The sequence below is a fragment of the Ammodytes marinus genome (genome assembly GCF_949987685.1).
Source record: "Ammodytes marinus genome assembly, chromosome: 8".
NCBI classification, from domain to species: domain Eukaryota; kingdom Metazoa; phylum Chordata; class Actinopteri; order Uranoscopiformes; family Ammodytidae; genus Ammodytes; species Ammodytes marinus.
Genome location: NC_137212.1, coordinates 24386367 through 24402903, shown reverse-complemented (window position 1 = coordinate 24402903; position 16537 = coordinate 24386367). Strand labels below are relative to the sequence as shown.

Sequence of the window (16537 nt, the reverse complement as noted above, 5' to 3'; positions counted from 1 at the left end):
TCAGTGTGTGGAACGCCTTGACCTGGCAGGGATGGATTTTATCTGGCGCATCGCCATGGAAACCCCTGATGAAGAGATAGCTAATGAAGCAATCGGGCTCATTATCACATACAGCTACACCAACCTCAATCCCAAAATGAAGAAGGTCAGTACATTTCTGCGCACACGTACTCTTCTAGCCGTGTGTGTGTGTGTGTGACTTTCTTGAGTGTTACCTGACATGTTGCCAGTGAAAGGTTGGTTCATACATAGCTTCATATTGCTCTGAGTTTACTTGTGTTTGAAAACAGCAAAAGAACAATGTATATCATTTGTGTCCCCTTTTGAAACTGTAAACCACATATAATAAATGTTCTTCTTCACAGGACTCTGTGTCTTTGCACAAGAAGTTCATTGCTGATTGTTACAAGCGACTAGAGGTAAGCAGCTGCAGATGTCCATTATTTTACTACTCGCCTATGAAGCCTTATAGTAATCCATCGATTGAGAACACCCTGACAGAAACGCCCTGCTCACTTTTGCAAAGACCCACATGATCCAGTTCAGTAAAATATTTAGTCCAAAACATGTTAATAAAACTAATAAAAGTTATTCCAAACTAGGCTTAGAGGATTTTTAATAATCAAGTTAATCAATGAATTGTTTCAGCCCTAGTTGGGAGGGATTATGCCATTACACAGAAATCCACCCCTGAAAAGTTCACTTCTGTTTTCTCTTTCTCTCTCAGGCGGCCAGCTCGGCCCTGGGCGGACCTACTCTGACACATGCTGTTACTAGGGCAACCAAGATGCTGACGGCCACTGCCATGCCGACCGTGGCCACATCTGTACAATCACCATCCAGGTACAGAGGGGGGTTTGGGTAAGAACATGGTTACTAAACCTATCAAAACATGTATCAGTGCCTGTCTGAGCCCTTTACTAACACATAGAAAGTATCTTTATACTGAATAATGAAAAAAGTCAAATAAAAATGTTAAATTGTTCTGTGTATGCTCATCTTTAGATCCACTAAGCTGGTGATAATCGAAAGACTGCTGCTATTGGCCGAACGCTACGTAATCACTATAGAGGTAGGCCCTGTCCTTTTCACTGACAGTGAGTCAGTTTTCAATACATGAGGAAAAAGGACACAATTTGTCTTAAAAAAACAAATTTTTATAAATATTTTTATTTTTCGTGTGTGCCTTTGTACTAGGATATGTACTCAGTTCCTCGCACTATTCTACCTCACGGGGCGTCGTACAATGGACACCCAGTCACTCTCCACATCACCTATGAGTCAACCAAAGACACCTTCACCTTAGAGGTACTGTAAGCCTACCAAGTGGCCTGTAATACATCAGTGTAACACAGTCACCTCTCCAGATGAAGTAACCCTGCTCTGTGTGTGTGTGTGTGTGTGTGTGTGTGTGTGTGTGTGTGTGTGTGTGTGTGTGTGTGTGTGTGTGTGTGTGTGTGTGTGTGTGTGTGTGTGTGTGTGTGTGTGTGTGTGTGTGTGTGTGTGTGTGTGTGTGTGTGTGTGTGTGTGTGTGTGTGTGTGTGTGTGTGTGTGTGTGTGTCCTGCAGACCCACAGTAATGAGACGATAGGGAGTATCCGCTGGAAGATTGCTGAGCACTTGAGCTGCCCGGTGGATAACGTTCAGATCTTTGCCAATGACAGCGTGGTAAGTGTTAAAGCATCTGTATGGGATTGGGACTCTGTGTTCCCCTACTGGTTTCCCTCAAAATACAATTGTTCCTGTCTTTCCCTCATCAAAGTATTTTACCCCTTTGCCCAATAATGTGTTTCCACTACAATAACCGCTCAGTAAAGTCTTGTAGGCAGCGTGCCACCCACAGGGTCTTTTAAAGCTTTTAAAAAAAAAAGCATTGAATTTAATATTCTCAAAATAAGGCCTTAACAGTATTGAATTTACTGCAAATGATTAAACTTCCTCTGCAAAGGTCTTACAATTTTTGATTGCTCTTTTAAATACTTGGAGAGGGGTCGTCATGTGACAAATAAGCACATTTTTGTTTTGTTATTAAGAGCATACACTTACGTCAAGCTATTGTTACAGTGTGTCAATGTGAGTATATTAATGTGAGTTTATCACACATTTTCTTTATTAAAAATACCTCAAATGCGTTAGAATTTCAATTAAATCCTTCCTACCTTTCCCAGTGTGGCCTGAAGTTAGCATTACATTTCATTTCAAGTGGCATTAACAAGGTATTAAAAAGTCTTAAATGTAACTCCCTGGAGGGGTACTTTGACCCACTGCCTTAAAGTTGTTGGATTGGCCCGGCTGCATCCAGGGGAAACACAGCTTCAACATACCTCACTCCCCATTTAGTCTCTCACTCACCGTCCCTTCTCTGTGTGTTAGATGACCATGAATCGGGACCAGAAGCTGCTGTCCCAGCTGGGCTTCAGTGATGAGCAGAGTCTGACTGTGAAGAGCTCCGGCACCGGCACGCCCTCTGGCAGCTCCGAGTCCTCTGCTTCTGCCTCTAGCAGTTCAAGCTCTGCTGTCTTCAACTCTGCCTACGCCCTGGAGCAGGTAACAGTTCTGACTGTGACTGAACGCTTAACTAAAGTGTGAACCCCCTCTGGCATACATGGGCTCTGACACACTGTCCCCATGTTCCTCTCTCTGCAGGAGAAGTCCCTGCCCGGTGTGGTGATGGCTTTGGTGTGTAATGTGTTTGAGATGCTCTACCAGCTGGCTAACCTAGATGAATCCAGGTAGGATACAAGAATCTACAAGTTTAAGATTCATACATCTTTTTTGACAACATTTGTATATAAAAACACTGCTACCCAGACAGGCTTCCCTACACCAGTTTTTGCCTTTTCCCAGGAACAGCTATAATTGTCTTTATGACATAAGATACAGCTCATATTCATGCTACTCAGCTCCTGTCTGAGAGCAATTGTGTTGACAGAAATATTACATAGTGAATGCTTTGATTGCATATGTTTTTTAGCTCCTGAGTTAAACCATTTAAGCTAAATGTAACAAAGTGACTGGTAGCCTTTTTGAAATCAGTTTTATTTTATTTTATTAACGTTTTCCAACTCTCCAGGATCACTCTCCGTGTCCGCAAGCTGCTGCTGCTGATCCCGACCGATCCAGAAGTGCAGGACGCTCTCGACAACTTTGTTCCCAAAGAATCCAGCGTGTGGAGCCACCAGGTACACCAGCCTCTGTGATACCTTCTGGTCAAAGTGCACACGGATTGATTGTTGAAGTCTACATGAACGTTACTCCCTGGTCTTACACATCCTCTCCCTATGTGTTTGTTTTTCCCCGTAGAAGACGCTGTTCACCCTGGGCCAGGGTTCAGGCTCACGCTCTCCGTCGACGGCCTCCAAGCAGCAGCACCAGCCCAGCGCCGCATCCATCCTGGAGTCCCTCTTTAGATCCTCAGCCCCGGGCATGTCCACCTTCAGAGTGCTGTACAACCTGGAGGTATGGCATGCACACTTGTGAACGCACAAATTTCCCCCCCCCCCCAACATACAACACCTATTCTCACACTTTAAAAGCAGATTAGTGACTCTGATGTCTGTTTCCCTCTCTCTCCTCTGTGTCAGGTGTTGAGTTCAAAGCTCATGCCCACGTCGGACGATGAGATGGCCAAAACCAGCAGCAAGTCCTTCTGTGAGAACTTCCTTAAAGCAGGAGGCCTCAGGTAACAGAGAGCACACACACCTGCTAGAGGAAAGGGGTTTTGTTTTGTTGTCATCACCACGCACTGGAAGAGCCTTCAGCATAAGCTTTCTATGCTTTACTGTTTCTGTTTGAGTTTTAACAGTGTTTCTGTGTTTCTCTCTGCAGTCTGGTGGTGAATGTTATGCAGAGAGATTCCATCCCACCAGAGGTGGACTATGAGACCAGACAAGGAGTCTACTCAATCTGCCTTCAATTGGCCAGGTGATTAAATGCCTCTCTCACTCTCTCACACACACTCTCTCATCTGTTCACACACACACACACACACACACACACGCGCGCACACACACACAGGTAGACGTACCTATTTAAGACATCTGACTAAATTTTCTGTGTTTTTCAGATTTCTCCTGGTCGGCCAGAGCATGCCCGCGTCGCTGGATGATGATGTCATCAGGGACGGGGAGTCGCTGTCTTCTCGTCCGTTCCGTAACGCGGGTCGGGCCGGGCGGCAGCTGTCTCTGTGTGGGACTCCAGAGAAGTCTTCTTACAGACAGATGTCCCTGTCAGAGCGCTCCTCCATCAGAGTGGAGGAGATCATACCTGCTGCTCGCGTAGCTATTCAGGTGATGCTCTCACACACACTTCACCCTCTGCACCACATTCATCTTTAGGTGTAGAATACTTAAGTACAATGTTTGCTCCGTCTCTTTTCCAGACCATGGAGGTGGGTGACTTCACCTCCACCGTGGCCTGCTTCATGCGTCTGACCTGGGCGGCCGCAGCAGGCCGGTTGGATCTGGTGGGCAGCCCTCAGCCAATCAGAGAGACCCAGAGCTCCCTTTTGCCACAGGGAGTTCGCACCAGAGTCAGCAGTACAGGTGACACTGAAACACACACTTATTAATTGCTGTTGTACTAGTTTACTGGCTAAGAAGTTTTCGTGGTGACAGCTGGATTCTTCATGATCAGTAGGTGTGTCAATTACCCTGAAAAACTTAATTCCTCATTTGTATCTTACAGCATGGTCGAAGCCTGTCTGATGCCTAAACAAAAGTAAAAAAGTGAAACATGCCCTGTGTTTGTTTTGCAGGAAGTAACTGCAGCTCCAGCAGTGAGGGCGAGAGCCCGCCAACAGCGTTGCATGCTGGGATATGCGTCAGGCAGCAGAGTGTCTCCATCAAGGATACTATCATCGCCCGCGAGGCTCTGTCATTGCTGGTCACCTGTCTGCAGTTACGCTGTCAGCAGCTATGTAAGATCCATACCTGAGAAGAAGCAAACTACTCGACTGTGTTGATAATTAAGCCTCTCTATGCATTGGTATAATACTGCAATGTATAGATTGACTTTAGTATGTAGTTTGTGTAATTGCTGTCTTTGCCAGAGCCCCGCAGTGACACTTTATTTCTCTTCAGGTTCTTTTTACAACCTTCCCTCGGTCAATGATTTCATCATTGATGTTCTGCTGGGCTCTTCCAGTGGAGAGGTAAACAACACAGACTTCTGCTTTGATACAGTGGACATAATAAATCTATCCCAAGTGTTGCAGTGTGCCTGTTTACACTCTCCCTCTGTCCCTGCCCTCTGTCAGATCCGCCGTGTGGCCTGTGATCAGTTCTACACCCTGAGCCAGTCTGACACTTCAGGCTTCCCTGAAGTCCAGAAACCCAACCTGTTCCTGCTCTCAGTCATTCTCACTGCCCAGCTGCCCCTGTGGAGTCCCACATCCGTCATGAGAGGAGTCAACCAGAGGTACACAGGAGAGAACACACATGACATGTGTACAGCAATGAAACTGTAGCAGAGGTCTCGTGTTGATGTTGTTGTTGTTGTTGTCAGGTTGCTGTCCCAGTGCACAGAGTACTTTGACCTGAGATGCCAGCTTCTGGATGACCTCACCAGTAAGCCGACAAATTCCCTTTTCACTCACTTCTTTCAATGCCTACAGGTGCATCTCAAAAAATGTAAATGTCATTTAAAAAGTTAATTCAACAAGTCAAACTTTCGTAAATGTCTAGATTCATTACACAAAGTGAAATATGTCTGGCCCTTCTTTTGTTTTCATTTTGATGATTACGGCGTATGAATCATGGAATAAAAAAAGGTTTCATAATACAGAAATGTCAACCTTCTGAAAAGTATGTTTATTCTAAATTAGTTTCCCTTTATGTTTAATCAATCTAGAATATATGAAAGTTCCACTTTTTGAATTAAATTACGGGAAAAAATTAACTTTGCATTGATATTCAAACATTTGAGACGCCCCTGTGGATATCAATTATTGACCCAGATGTAAGAATTGCTGTGATGCAGAGGTTAAGGCCTCCTGTGTCAACCTTTAAAGTCATAATATCATAAAGCCCCTTCCTTTCTCTCCACCTCCCCCAGCGTCAGAGATGGAGGTGAGCAAAGTGAGTGCAGCCACCATGCTGGAGGATGAGATCTCCTGGCTGGATAACTTTGAGCCCAGCTGGAGCTCTGAGATGGAGACCAGCGAGGCAGACAACGTGCTCCTGGCAGGGCACCTCCGACTCATCAAGACCCTGCTGTCACTCTGTGGCAGTGAGAAGGAACATCTGGGTGAGCACACGCAAAGGATACGTGCAAGTCTGCCGATTGACGTGCGCTAATTGAAGGCATCTACTATTAGATCAACAATGGCTGACAATGGACCCAACACCGAAGCGTTGTTTCCTACCCAAAACATTATAAAGTCGTTGGTGTGAGCATTTTGGGTACCAAAGAATGGCCAAGCCATCAATTATAAAAACAGGCATCCAGTATGACAAATGTGCAGGAAGAAAGTCGCTTCCAAAACATCCAACACTTTCAATATATTGCAGCCCAATCAGGATCACTGTCCAGCAGCACATGCTCAAATGAAAGTAATACACCAAGTTATAAAACCATAAAAGATCATTCATTTTGTAGCACTGGGTTTGAAAGGAAGTAAACATTAATGTGCAGCAGGGACAATGATAAAACAAAACAAAAAAGGTTATTTACACTAGATAATTAAAAATGGGCATGGATGGATGATAGTTAATCATAATAAATCACTTTATCACCCACATTAGCAATATTTCCCACCACAGAATCATAAAGTAAATCTTTTATCTTATATTAATATTGAACGATAATTAAAAGGACTATATTTTAAATATGAAAAAGCCGATAAAGAAATGAGCAAACAAAAACAATCATGCCTCATTTAAAATACGTTTGGGATTTTATACATCCATGGTGTCGTATAATAAATGAATGAATGCATTAAAATTGTGAAAACCATAAAACCGGGATTATTCCTCTCACAATAATCTATGATGGTTGCATCACTAGTTGAGTACACTTTATATGTAATGTGAGGGATGTGTAACTCTCTCTCTTTCTCCAGGTCCATCTCTGATCCAGCAGTTGTTGGATGACTTTCTGTTTCGAGCCTCGCGCATCATCATCAACAGCTCCAACCCGACGCCTTCCCCGGCCCCCAGCCATGACTTCCACCCAAAGTACAGCACCTTGCTCCTGATCCATCACTTGCATTTGATTTTTTTTTCACATGGATAAAATTAATACAATTTCTGCCATTTGCTGTTTTTTGTTGGAATAGAAACACCACTGCAAACCTTTTTAATCGTTTATGTGTCTGTCTGTCTGTCTGTCTGTCTGTCTGTCTGTCTGTCTGTCTGTCTGTCTGTCTGTCTGTCTGTCTGTCTGTCTGTCTGTCTGTCTGTGTGTCCAGGTGCAGCACAGCCAGCAGCAGACTGGCAGCCTATGAGGTGCTGGTGATGCTGGCAGACAGCTCCGTCTCAAACCTCAAACTGATCACCAGAGAGCTCATGTCCATGCACCACCAGTCTGATCCTTCCCTCTGCAAGGAGTTCGATGTAAGCTTCTAATTATAAACCAAATATCCCTTTACCATCATAATGATTTATCTGTGAAACTGACTGTGTGTGTGTGTGTGTGTGTGTGTGTGTGTGTGTGTGTGTGTGTATGTGTGTCTGTGTGTCTGTGTGTCTGTGTGTCTGTGTGTCTGTGTGTGTGTCAGTATCTGCCCCCCGTAGAGAGCCGGTCCGTCTCAGGTTTCGTTGGCTTGAAGAACGGTGGAGCCACGTGTTACATGAACGCTGTGTTTCAGCAGCTCTACATGCAGCCTGGCCTGCCAGAGGTACAATCATTTATTTTCTTCTTTTTTTTTCCATGTGCTGTTTTCTTCTGTAGCCACCAGAGGGCATTGTTTCTTTAAGCCCTACACTGAATCCTGTATCATTGATTACATGTGTTTGTTTGTTAAGGCTTTCCTGTCCATTGAGGATGACACCGATCAGCCAGAAGAGAGTGTCTTCTACCAGGTCCAGTCTTTGTTTGGCCACCTGATGGAGAGCAAGCTGCAGTACTACATACCTGAGAACTTCTGGAAGGTAACAGACACTCAACCATTCAACTTCATACTGTAACCTAATGCACACGTATTGGCATTGTCCTTCAGTTGCAAAGTAATAATGTTCATTTTTATGAAGAACCAAAAAGGTGTGGATTCAATATGTTGGGCTGTACATTATGCCTTCAAGCTCTAAACAACACATACACAAACTTTCTTAGCTGTCACGTTCTTTTTTTTTTTTTTAGACTTTCTTTCTCTCTCTCACTCACTCACTCACTCACTCACTCATACACACACACACACCAGTAACATCATTCTACATATACATCCACCCCTTCCGTAACTACAATCGTTATCTGCAACATCAAAGAAGTCCATGATCTCTTGAGTCTCTGAGCAGACAATCAAAAAGTAATCTGGTTTCTTTTTGCCATAAAGATGTCCAGTGTATGATCAGCATGACCCAATGTATAGACTATAACATGGTATCCACGGGGAAATCTGTCATGTCTGTTGCAGATCTTCAAGATGTGGAACAAGGAGTTGTATGTCAGAGAACAGCAGGATGCTTATGAGTTCTTCACCAGCCTGGTGGACCAGCTGGACGAACATCTCAAGGTAAAAACCTCCCACCCACACACACACACACACACACACACACACACCAGTCTTCACAGTGTGTATTATAACTTATTGCTTCTGATGTCTTGATAAATTATGAAACTCCTCTCCGACAGAAAATGGGTCGAGAACAGATCTTCAAAAACACATTTCAGGGAATCTTCTCCGACCAGAAGATTTGTAAAGACTGTCCTCACCGGTAAGCAATAAGAAGCTCCTCCTCAAAACGTTCAAGTTTCCTTTTTCGAGACTCATCACTAACAATGTTCAACCTCCTCACCTTCTTCTCTCATACAGGTACGAGCGTGAAGAAACCTTCATGGCTCTGAACCTCGGGGTGACATCTTGTCAGAGTTTGGAGATCTCTCTGGACCAGTTTGTGAGAGGAGAGGTGCTGGAGGGCAGCAACGCCTACTACTGTGAGAAATGCAAGGAGAAGGTGTGTATAGACAAGAGCTCTGCGTGTGTTTATACTGCTTACTACACTGACATCCAGGGTACTTAACAATGTGTCCATGCACACAGAGAACCACGGTGAAGAGGACATGTATCAAATCCCTGCCCAGCGTTCTCTGCATTCACCTCATGCGCTTCGGCTTCGACTGGGAAAGCGGACGCTCCATCAAATACGACGAACAGATAAAGGTACAATGTTTTTTCTATTACCGAGATCACGACTCTATATTGTTACATCACCTCATATTGCAGAAACATAAATCTGATTTATCATATATTTTTTCATGTTATACAGTTCCCATGGGTGCTGAACATGGAGCCCTACACCGTTGCCGGAATGGCTCGTCAGGACAACAGCGGAGAAGGTGGCGAGGGGCGGGGAGACGGCACCTCCGGAGGGTCTCCCAGGAAGAAAGTCACCATCTCCGAGAACTACGAACTGGTGGGAGTTGTAGTCCACAGCGGCCAGGCACACGCCGGACACTATTACTCCTTCATCAAAGACAGACGGTAAGAGTCACACCCCACCCGCCCTCAGGCCTTGTTCAGACTAGACTGGTCGCATGAGTGTGGTGTGCGTCTTTTTTATTTAGGTTCCCATGTTAACGGGTGAGACTGTTCATACTGCTCGCGTGTCTTTGCATTGACAAAGTCAATGAATATAGGCCTTGCAGTTCCAGTGCCGCGACAGATGACGCGTGCAGTGTGAACACAAAAGGGTGCCAGAGGCAGCAGTTCAGTTTGTCGCCTCTAGTGTGAACATGGCGTTCTAAAAAATCCAAAACATTTATAGTTTCATGTGTGAGCCAGAGGTACGTGCTGAGAAGTTGTTGTATTTTCCTGCTCCTACTCCACATTAGAAGCACATAACCGGTGATTAGTGGAGCACATTAATGCTTCAGGTTTTAGTTTTCCAGGCAGATTTCAGAGGACCTCCTCGGGGCACACAAATGCAGCCTCAGACTTTGTGTGGTTTGTCCCGGGTTGAGTTTGTAAGCATCTCCAGATGTCTGGCTCTGGGAGGCAGCAATGATCACTGAAGATGTGGAATGTAAAAAGACCACAGGAGCTAATATCTGGCCCCCCTTCCTTCTCTCACTCACTCGTTTGTTCAAATCCAAAGCTTAAGAGTACAACAAAGAAAGTTTGTTCCCGAGGCGTTGACACATTGTGGAGCTGCTTATCCTTTATGTCAGTAAAAGATCTGTGTGTTTTTGGGCCTTGGAATATTTGCTTTGCCTCCATGCCAGCAATAGCCAGAGGCCTGAAGCATTATTTTTTCCTGTGGTCCGTCAACGTAGGGTCATTCTTGTTAACCCTATATCTCATGACTCGGCAGAAATGTCCTCTCTGACTCAAGGATGAATTGATTCACTTTTACATGAAGGTCAATCAATTCATCAAAGGTCAACGTCACTCTGACCTCGAATCTTGTGAGCACAATGTTTGAAGAATGCATTGAGGGATTCTTGTCATATTTAGCACAAACTTCCACGTGGTCTCGCTGGTAAAGTGATTGTAATCTGACGTTCTCCTTGTTCCTCCTCTTGTCCTCTGCTCTCAGTGGCAGCGCCCGAGGACGCTGGTACAAGTTCAACGACAACGTGGTGGAGGAGTTTGACATGAACGATGAAACTTTGGAGTACGAGTGCTTCGGTGGAGAGTACCGTCCCAAAGTTTACGACCAATGTAAGTGACAAACTGCACAGACTCTGGCTTAACTGTAACACTGTTTGTACAGTCGCTCACACAGTGTTTTCCCATAAGTCACTTTGGTGTGTGTGTGTGTGTGTGTGTGTTTGTGTGTGTAGCCAACCCATACCCTGATGTGCGGAGGAGGTACTGGAACGCCTACATGTTGTTCTATCAGAAGATCAGCGACCAGAACTCGCCTGTCCTGCCCAAGAAAAGCAGAGTCAGCATCATGAGGCAGGAGGCTGAAGACCTTACACTGTGAGTCAACCACACATCAGTCACAACAACCTCCCCCACCAGCAGATTAATAGCTCTGTAGGTCGTCTATATGCCGTTGACGGTTCCGACCTGATGTTCTGTTTGGAACCGGTATTATACATCAGACATCAGAGGGTATGACGCTAGCTGCGCTGGCCCCTTTTGTTTACACACCCTTTGTTAACAAACCAGTTTACAGAGCCTAGGCTGTGTATTAACACTGGATATTTTTTTCAGCAAACAGTACGTACAGGTAGCAGATACACAAGGAGTTATTAACTGATTTTGACAAAGTGATTTTGACAACAAACTTTCTCCAGAATCACTGACTCCACCTTTTAATTGTGTGTTTGGAAAAAAAACAGCATTCAGGACCATCCTCCAGAAAACATCACCAACAAGCCATTCTCTTATCTAGCCCGTGTGTCTCTTCTGTTCCCCAGGTCTGCCCCGTCCTCTCCTGACGTTTCACCGCAGTCCTCTCCTCGCCCGCCCAGGGCCAACAACGACCGGCTCACCCTGCTCACCCGCCTGGTCCGCAAGGGGGAGAAGAAGGGTCTGTTTGTGGAGAAGATGCCCGCCAGCATCTACCAGGTAGGAAGCTGCACCGTCAAACTGCCGGCGAGGGACTTACCCAGAAAGAATAGGCTCCTTTTTTTTTTTTTTTTATACTTCATTTTTGGATAAAAAATAAATAGAATACAAACATACAACTGTAAAAGTGAACACCCAAACAAAACAAAATAAAATAACAACTCTCATGGCCTACTCTACTTAACAGGTTTCTAAAGACATTGTTTAAACTAATGGTAAATGTTAAGCGAAACATAAAAAGTCAAAAAGGTGTCATGAAGGTCACTTTATAGTCCAGGAAAGGCTGCTATATCTGCTTAGATTTGTCTGCTTTCCCTGATATCCAAAGTGACATATTCTTCTGTTGTTCTGTGTAGATGGTGAGGGACGAGAATCTCAAGTTCATGAGGAACAGAGACGTCTACAACAGCGACTACTTCAACTTCACCCTGTCCCTGGCCTCGGTCAATGCAGTAAGTGCTTCTACTGTTTGTGTTAGGCATGCAAGGGAAATGTATTTCTCTCAGATTTCAGGAAGCATATATTGTAGTACACATCATATTGATTCAACTCATTTCCCTTCTGTACAGTACTTTTTGTAATACATGCAATATACTCCTTGTTTTCGACCAATATATCTATATCTCATAGTAACTTTTATTATGTTATTTTAAAGAATTTAGTCTTTCCTACTTATATGCAAAACTACAATCTGTGCTCCCAATATTTACTCACATTGTATGCGATGGTTCTTTCAGTTCTTTTTTTCCCACACCTTAAATATAAATAAAAAATTCAATTCACCTTAATACTAAAATGATGAAGTGCCCTATATCATTTAAACCTTTTGAATGGTGATGTGTACAGAGAACACCACACTGGGACTTATTCATATGCACATACAGTGTGATAGTCAGTGATGAACTTTGTGCCTAACATTACAGACAAAGCTGAAGCATCCGGTCTACCAGCCCATGGCCAAAGAGAGTCTGCAGCTGGCTGTTCACTTTCTCCTTCACACCTACTTGCACACCAAAAAGAAACTGCGGTATGTCCACACACACACTCACATCCACACCTGTCAATAACCGACAGCCCTCACAAGCAGCGCTGTAACATAACACCTGTACCTCCTGCAGGGTGGACACAGAGGAGTGGATGGCCACAGTGGACGTGCTGCTGTCCAAGAGCTGTGAAGCCTGCCAGTGGATGGTGCAGTACCTGGTCGGACCAGAGGGACGAGAGATCACCAGGTTAGTGCTCGTTGGCCCGGCTGCTTAAAGGTGCAGTGTGTAAAAGGGAATTGGTGTTTTTCTCAGAACAGACTTGGTGGAATTGGATTAGAATCTTCATAAATATGTTCTGATTAGAATGTAATTGGAATTAATTTGTCACCTACCGAGCGAGTGCCCTGACATTCGTGCAGAGTATCAGACGTTTATAATCTTAACTTTGCAGCAAAAATTTGAGTCTCTTCATGAAACATCAGGCCTGGTCAATACTGTATGCGTGCAGGTGCCAGAGCCAGGGTTTAATCACTGCAGCATTTTTGTAGCTGTCCTTGTGATGTGCTATACTACAGACTTGGCAGCTTACAGCGTTGCTCCCTCATTCTAATCAATACACATTCAACTCTCTGTCCAGGGTCAAATTATCCCTCCCTGGTGGTGATGCTGCTGCAGCCACTACAGCTTCACTCACTCACTCACTAGCTTTCAATATGGTACCTTCTTAGAGCTCTATAGAATTTAGAGTTTTAACTTATCACTCACACACACACACCATCCGATCCTCTGGAAACTGTTGGACAAGCTACACTGACAGCAGCCATATTAAAGACACCTGCGTACATGTTCATCAATAACTGGATGCTGATTGGCTGAAAGCACCAGTCACTTTCTTGAATGTAATAGCCAGAGAAGAGGGTTGTTTTAGGCATTGGGGGACCAGATATTGGAGGATTGTCACACTCAGCTGTGTGTCTTTAAAGGCCAAAGCCACCTACACAACAGCAAAGTGTTTCTTTATAACATTAACAAATATAGTGTTTTAGGCTGCTCTTCTAATTCTCTGTCCTATCACCCTGAGGGTATCATGTACCTCTCATAGTCACATGTTCAGTTCTCTCTGCAACATTGACATTGATTGTTTTTCTCTCTCCTCCTCAGGGTCTGTCTGTTGGAGTGCAGTGTGAGGGAGGTGAGGGTGGTGGTCGCGTCCATCCTTGAAAAGACTCTGGAGAGCGCGCTTCACTTTGGAGACCCGGGATTGGACAACCTGACCGACGCCCTGCTTTCCCTATTGGACAAAGATGTCCCAGAGAATGTGAAAAACTGTGCACAGTACTTTGGCCTCTTCAGCAACTTGGCTCAAAGGGTAATGATAAATGATTTAGACTTTTCCTGCACTCCTTTTGTGTTTGTAGTACAAACGTCACACTGCTGTGTCTGTCTGTTCACTGTCTCTCTGGTCACTCCCTCAGGGATACGGCCCTTGCCAGTTGTTGTTGAAACACTCGGCTTACAGGAGGATGCTCATCTTCCTGCTGGGACCCAACAGGCAAAACAACCAGGTAGCACTGCAGTATATATCATTAATATTATTAACTAAACAAATGCATGCTAACATTATACTAACAAAACAAACACACAACAAAGACAAAAGAAGAACATTTTCAAATGTAAGACTTTTCTTCCCTCTCATTTCGTGTCACTTGATAAGCATCCAAAAAAACACAAATTTAGTTTTAAATTGTGAACTCTTTGAGATATATTTTGAATATGGTCTGCATTCAAAAATTGCTAAATGTTAATTATACATGCGAGCTTGACAAATATCTAGCTTGTATTGCCCACAGCAGTACTTATTGTTGTGACTGTAGCTCACTCGGATGTTTCTGTGTCTGTGCAGAACCGACGCTGGAGTCCGGCTCAGGCTCGGGAGTTCCTTCACCTCCACAGCACTCTGGCTCTCATCACTCTGCACTCTGAAATCGGCCCCCAGCGGACACACGGTGAGACACTCTCCAATCAAATATTATATCAAATTCAGTTTATTAGAGAAGGGGGCAGTGCAAATGAATAAATCACATGAAATATACATGGGTTAAAAAAATGCCAGAATAGGCGGAAAGACTACTTTTTTTTCATCTGTAGTCCCCTGGACCCACCATGTTAAAAAGGCACTGGGGTCTGATCCTGTTTTTATTTCTGCGTAGCTCCAGAAGGGTTCAAACTGTGTGTGAGCAACGTGCCGGCCTCCACCCAGCTGCTCCCCCTCCACTCAGACGTCCTGGCCTCGCTCTTCACTCCAGAGGGACAGCCGTACCTGCTGGAGGTAAGCTCACAGTCATTGTCCACCATATAGGGGACATAATGGATCAAGTCCATCCATTGACTCTTATGTTCTCACCCTCTTTATTGTGAATGTCCACCAGGTGATGTTTGCCATGCGTGAGCTCTCCGGCGCCCTGTCTGTCCTCATAGAGATGGTGACCTACTGTTCCTACTGTAACGAGCCCTTCTCCCTGGGTGTGCTGCAGCTACTCAAGGTATATTTAAAAGAAAAGGAGAGAGTGGACAGACATTTAGTCATTATTTTTCTCAATCTATTAGTAGTCTTACCCTTCTGAATGCTTTTGTCTCTCACAGACCCAGCTGGAGTCGGCTCCACCTCATGAGCTGAAGAACATTTTCCAGATGCTGCAGGAGCTCCTGGTGAGTGACAACCGTTAACTCCTTCACTCTTTGTTCAATCTGATCACTAGTAGGATCTGCTTTGCTAACATCATGGAAACCTTTAACATCAGGTAATGGAAGACCCTCTGCAAACCCAGAGACTGAAGCACGCCTTCGAGTCAGAGAAAGGCCTTCTGGGTAAGTGACTTTTTTTTTTTTCTTTTTTTTTTTTCTCTCACATAAGCTGTTGTGCTCTTCTCTGACTGCCATGTCACTTGACCACGTCGTCGTAGTCATGGATTCACTGAGTGCATAAAAAAAAGTTTTCTAATTCAAGCTTTTCTTCCCCAGCTTTGATGCACCAGAGCAACAATGTGGATAGCAGACGCTGCTACCAGTGTGTCAAGTTCCTGGTCACACTGGCCCAGAAGTGAGTACAGCTGTTAGAGTGGAAATATCAACAGTGGGTTGTACAGGAAGATGGTTTGACAGATGAACTGGGCAACATGAATCCTGAGCTTCACTTCATGTTTTTCACAGGTGCGCTCCAGCCAAGGACTACTTCAAGGACTTGTCTGGTCACTGGAGCTGGGCCGTACAGTGGCTGCAGAAAAAGGCAAGCTGTCAAAATACAAGCCGCCATTGTTCCAATATTTAACTGTCCCCACATAAACACATTCTACAGAGGAACATATTTGATACTTTGTGAAGAATACTTTTCAGTCCTCCTGTATGTTCATTGGGTTTTTGCTTCATGTTCCTTCAGATGACAGAACATTACTGGACTCCGCAGAGCAACGTCTCCAATGAGACATCAACCAACAAAACCTTCCAGCGTACTATCTCTGCACAGGTACGCACTCACACACACATGCACACACACTCCCAACACTCAAATATCGCTACTACAAGTTAGCATGGTATGGCCCCTCAACCGCTACACAAACACTCACTTATTGTTCACTGTCTTTAAACCTCTACAGGACACTTTGGCCTACGCCACAGCGCTTTTGAATGAGAAGGAAGCGTCTGGCAGCAGCAACGGCTCCGACGGCAGCCCAGCCAATGAGAACGCAGAACGCTCCCTCAGACAGGTATGGCCTCCCTCTGCCCCACCAAGCCTACTAATCAGCACAGCAGGCTTCTTACATGACTCACAAAACCAGAAGAATGGAACCAAAATGGAACATCTCACAGGCGTCTTG

At 44.6% G+C, this 16537-nt stretch overlaps 1 protein-coding gene across 4 annotated transcripts in view; it reads left to right on the top strand.

The window, feature by feature from the left end:
* usp24 (ubiquitin specific peptidase 24) overlaps positions 1-16537 on the top strand; it is a 33084-nt gene that overhangs the window by 13599 nt on the left and 2948 nt on the right. For 2 of the 4 annotated variants that reach the window (XM_080032722.1, XM_080032720.1), the window contains 45 exons: positions 5-145; positions 366-419; positions 728-843; positions 1006-1072; positions 1198-1308; positions 1569-1667; positions 2373-2546; positions 2646-2731; positions 3073-3181; positions 3303-3458; positions 3584-3681; positions 3828-3923; positions 4066-4288; positions 4381-4543; positions 4756-4917; positions 5081-5151; positions 5257-5417; positions 5505-5566; positions 6054-6245; positions 7060-7174; positions 7408-7552; positions 7717-7836; positions 7964-8089; positions 8572-8670; positions 8790-8872; positions 8971-9112; positions 9199-9318; positions 9425-9639; positions 10694-10818; positions 10941-11082; positions 11526-11676; positions 12033-12128; positions 12600-12703; positions 12795-12908; positions 13824-14031; positions 14138-14227; positions 14566-14668; positions 14873-14991; positions 15092-15205; positions 15306-15371; positions 15464-15530; positions 15684-15762; positions 15873-15948; positions 16099-16185; positions 16316-16426. In XM_080032722.1, the coding sequence (XP_079888848.1) occupies positions 5-145; positions 366-419; positions 728-843; positions 1006-1072; positions 1198-1308; positions 1569-1667; positions 2373-2546; positions 2646-2731; positions 3073-3181; positions 3303-3458; positions 3584-3681; positions 3828-3923; positions 4066-4288; positions 4381-4543; positions 4756-4917; positions 5081-5151; positions 5257-5417; positions 5505-5566; positions 6054-6245; positions 7060-7174; positions 7408-7552; positions 7717-7836; positions 7964-8089; positions 8572-8670; positions 8790-8872; positions 8971-9112; positions 9199-9318; positions 9425-9639; positions 10694-10818; positions 10941-11082; positions 11526-11676; positions 12033-12128; positions 12600-12703; positions 12795-12908; positions 13824-14031; positions 14138-14227; positions 14566-14668; positions 14873-14991; positions 15092-15205; positions 15306-15371; positions 15464-15530; positions 15684-15762; positions 15873-15948; positions 16099-16185; positions 16316-16426 (5358 nt within the window). Of the gene's footprint in view, positions 1-4; positions 146-365; positions 420-727; positions 862-1005; positions 1073-1197; positions 1309-1568; positions 1668-2372; positions 2547-2645; positions 2732-3072; positions 3182-3302; positions 3459-3583; positions 3682-3827; positions 3924-4065; positions 4289-4380; positions 4544-4755; positions 4918-5080; positions 5152-5256; positions 5418-5504; positions 5567-6053; positions 6246-7059; positions 7175-7407; positions 7553-7716; positions 7837-7963; positions 8090-8571; positions 8671-8789; positions 8873-8970; positions 9113-9198; positions 9319-9424; positions 9640-10693; positions 10819-10940; positions 11083-11525; positions 11677-12032; positions 12129-12599; positions 12704-12794; positions 12909-13823; positions 14032-14137; positions 14228-14565; positions 14669-14872; positions 14992-15091; positions 15206-15305; positions 15372-15463; positions 15531-15683; positions 15763-15872; positions 15949-16098; positions 16186-16315; positions 16427-16537 lie in introns of all 4 variants that reach the window. The other 2 variants (XM_080032721.1, XM_080032719.1) reach the window with 1 other exon arrangement.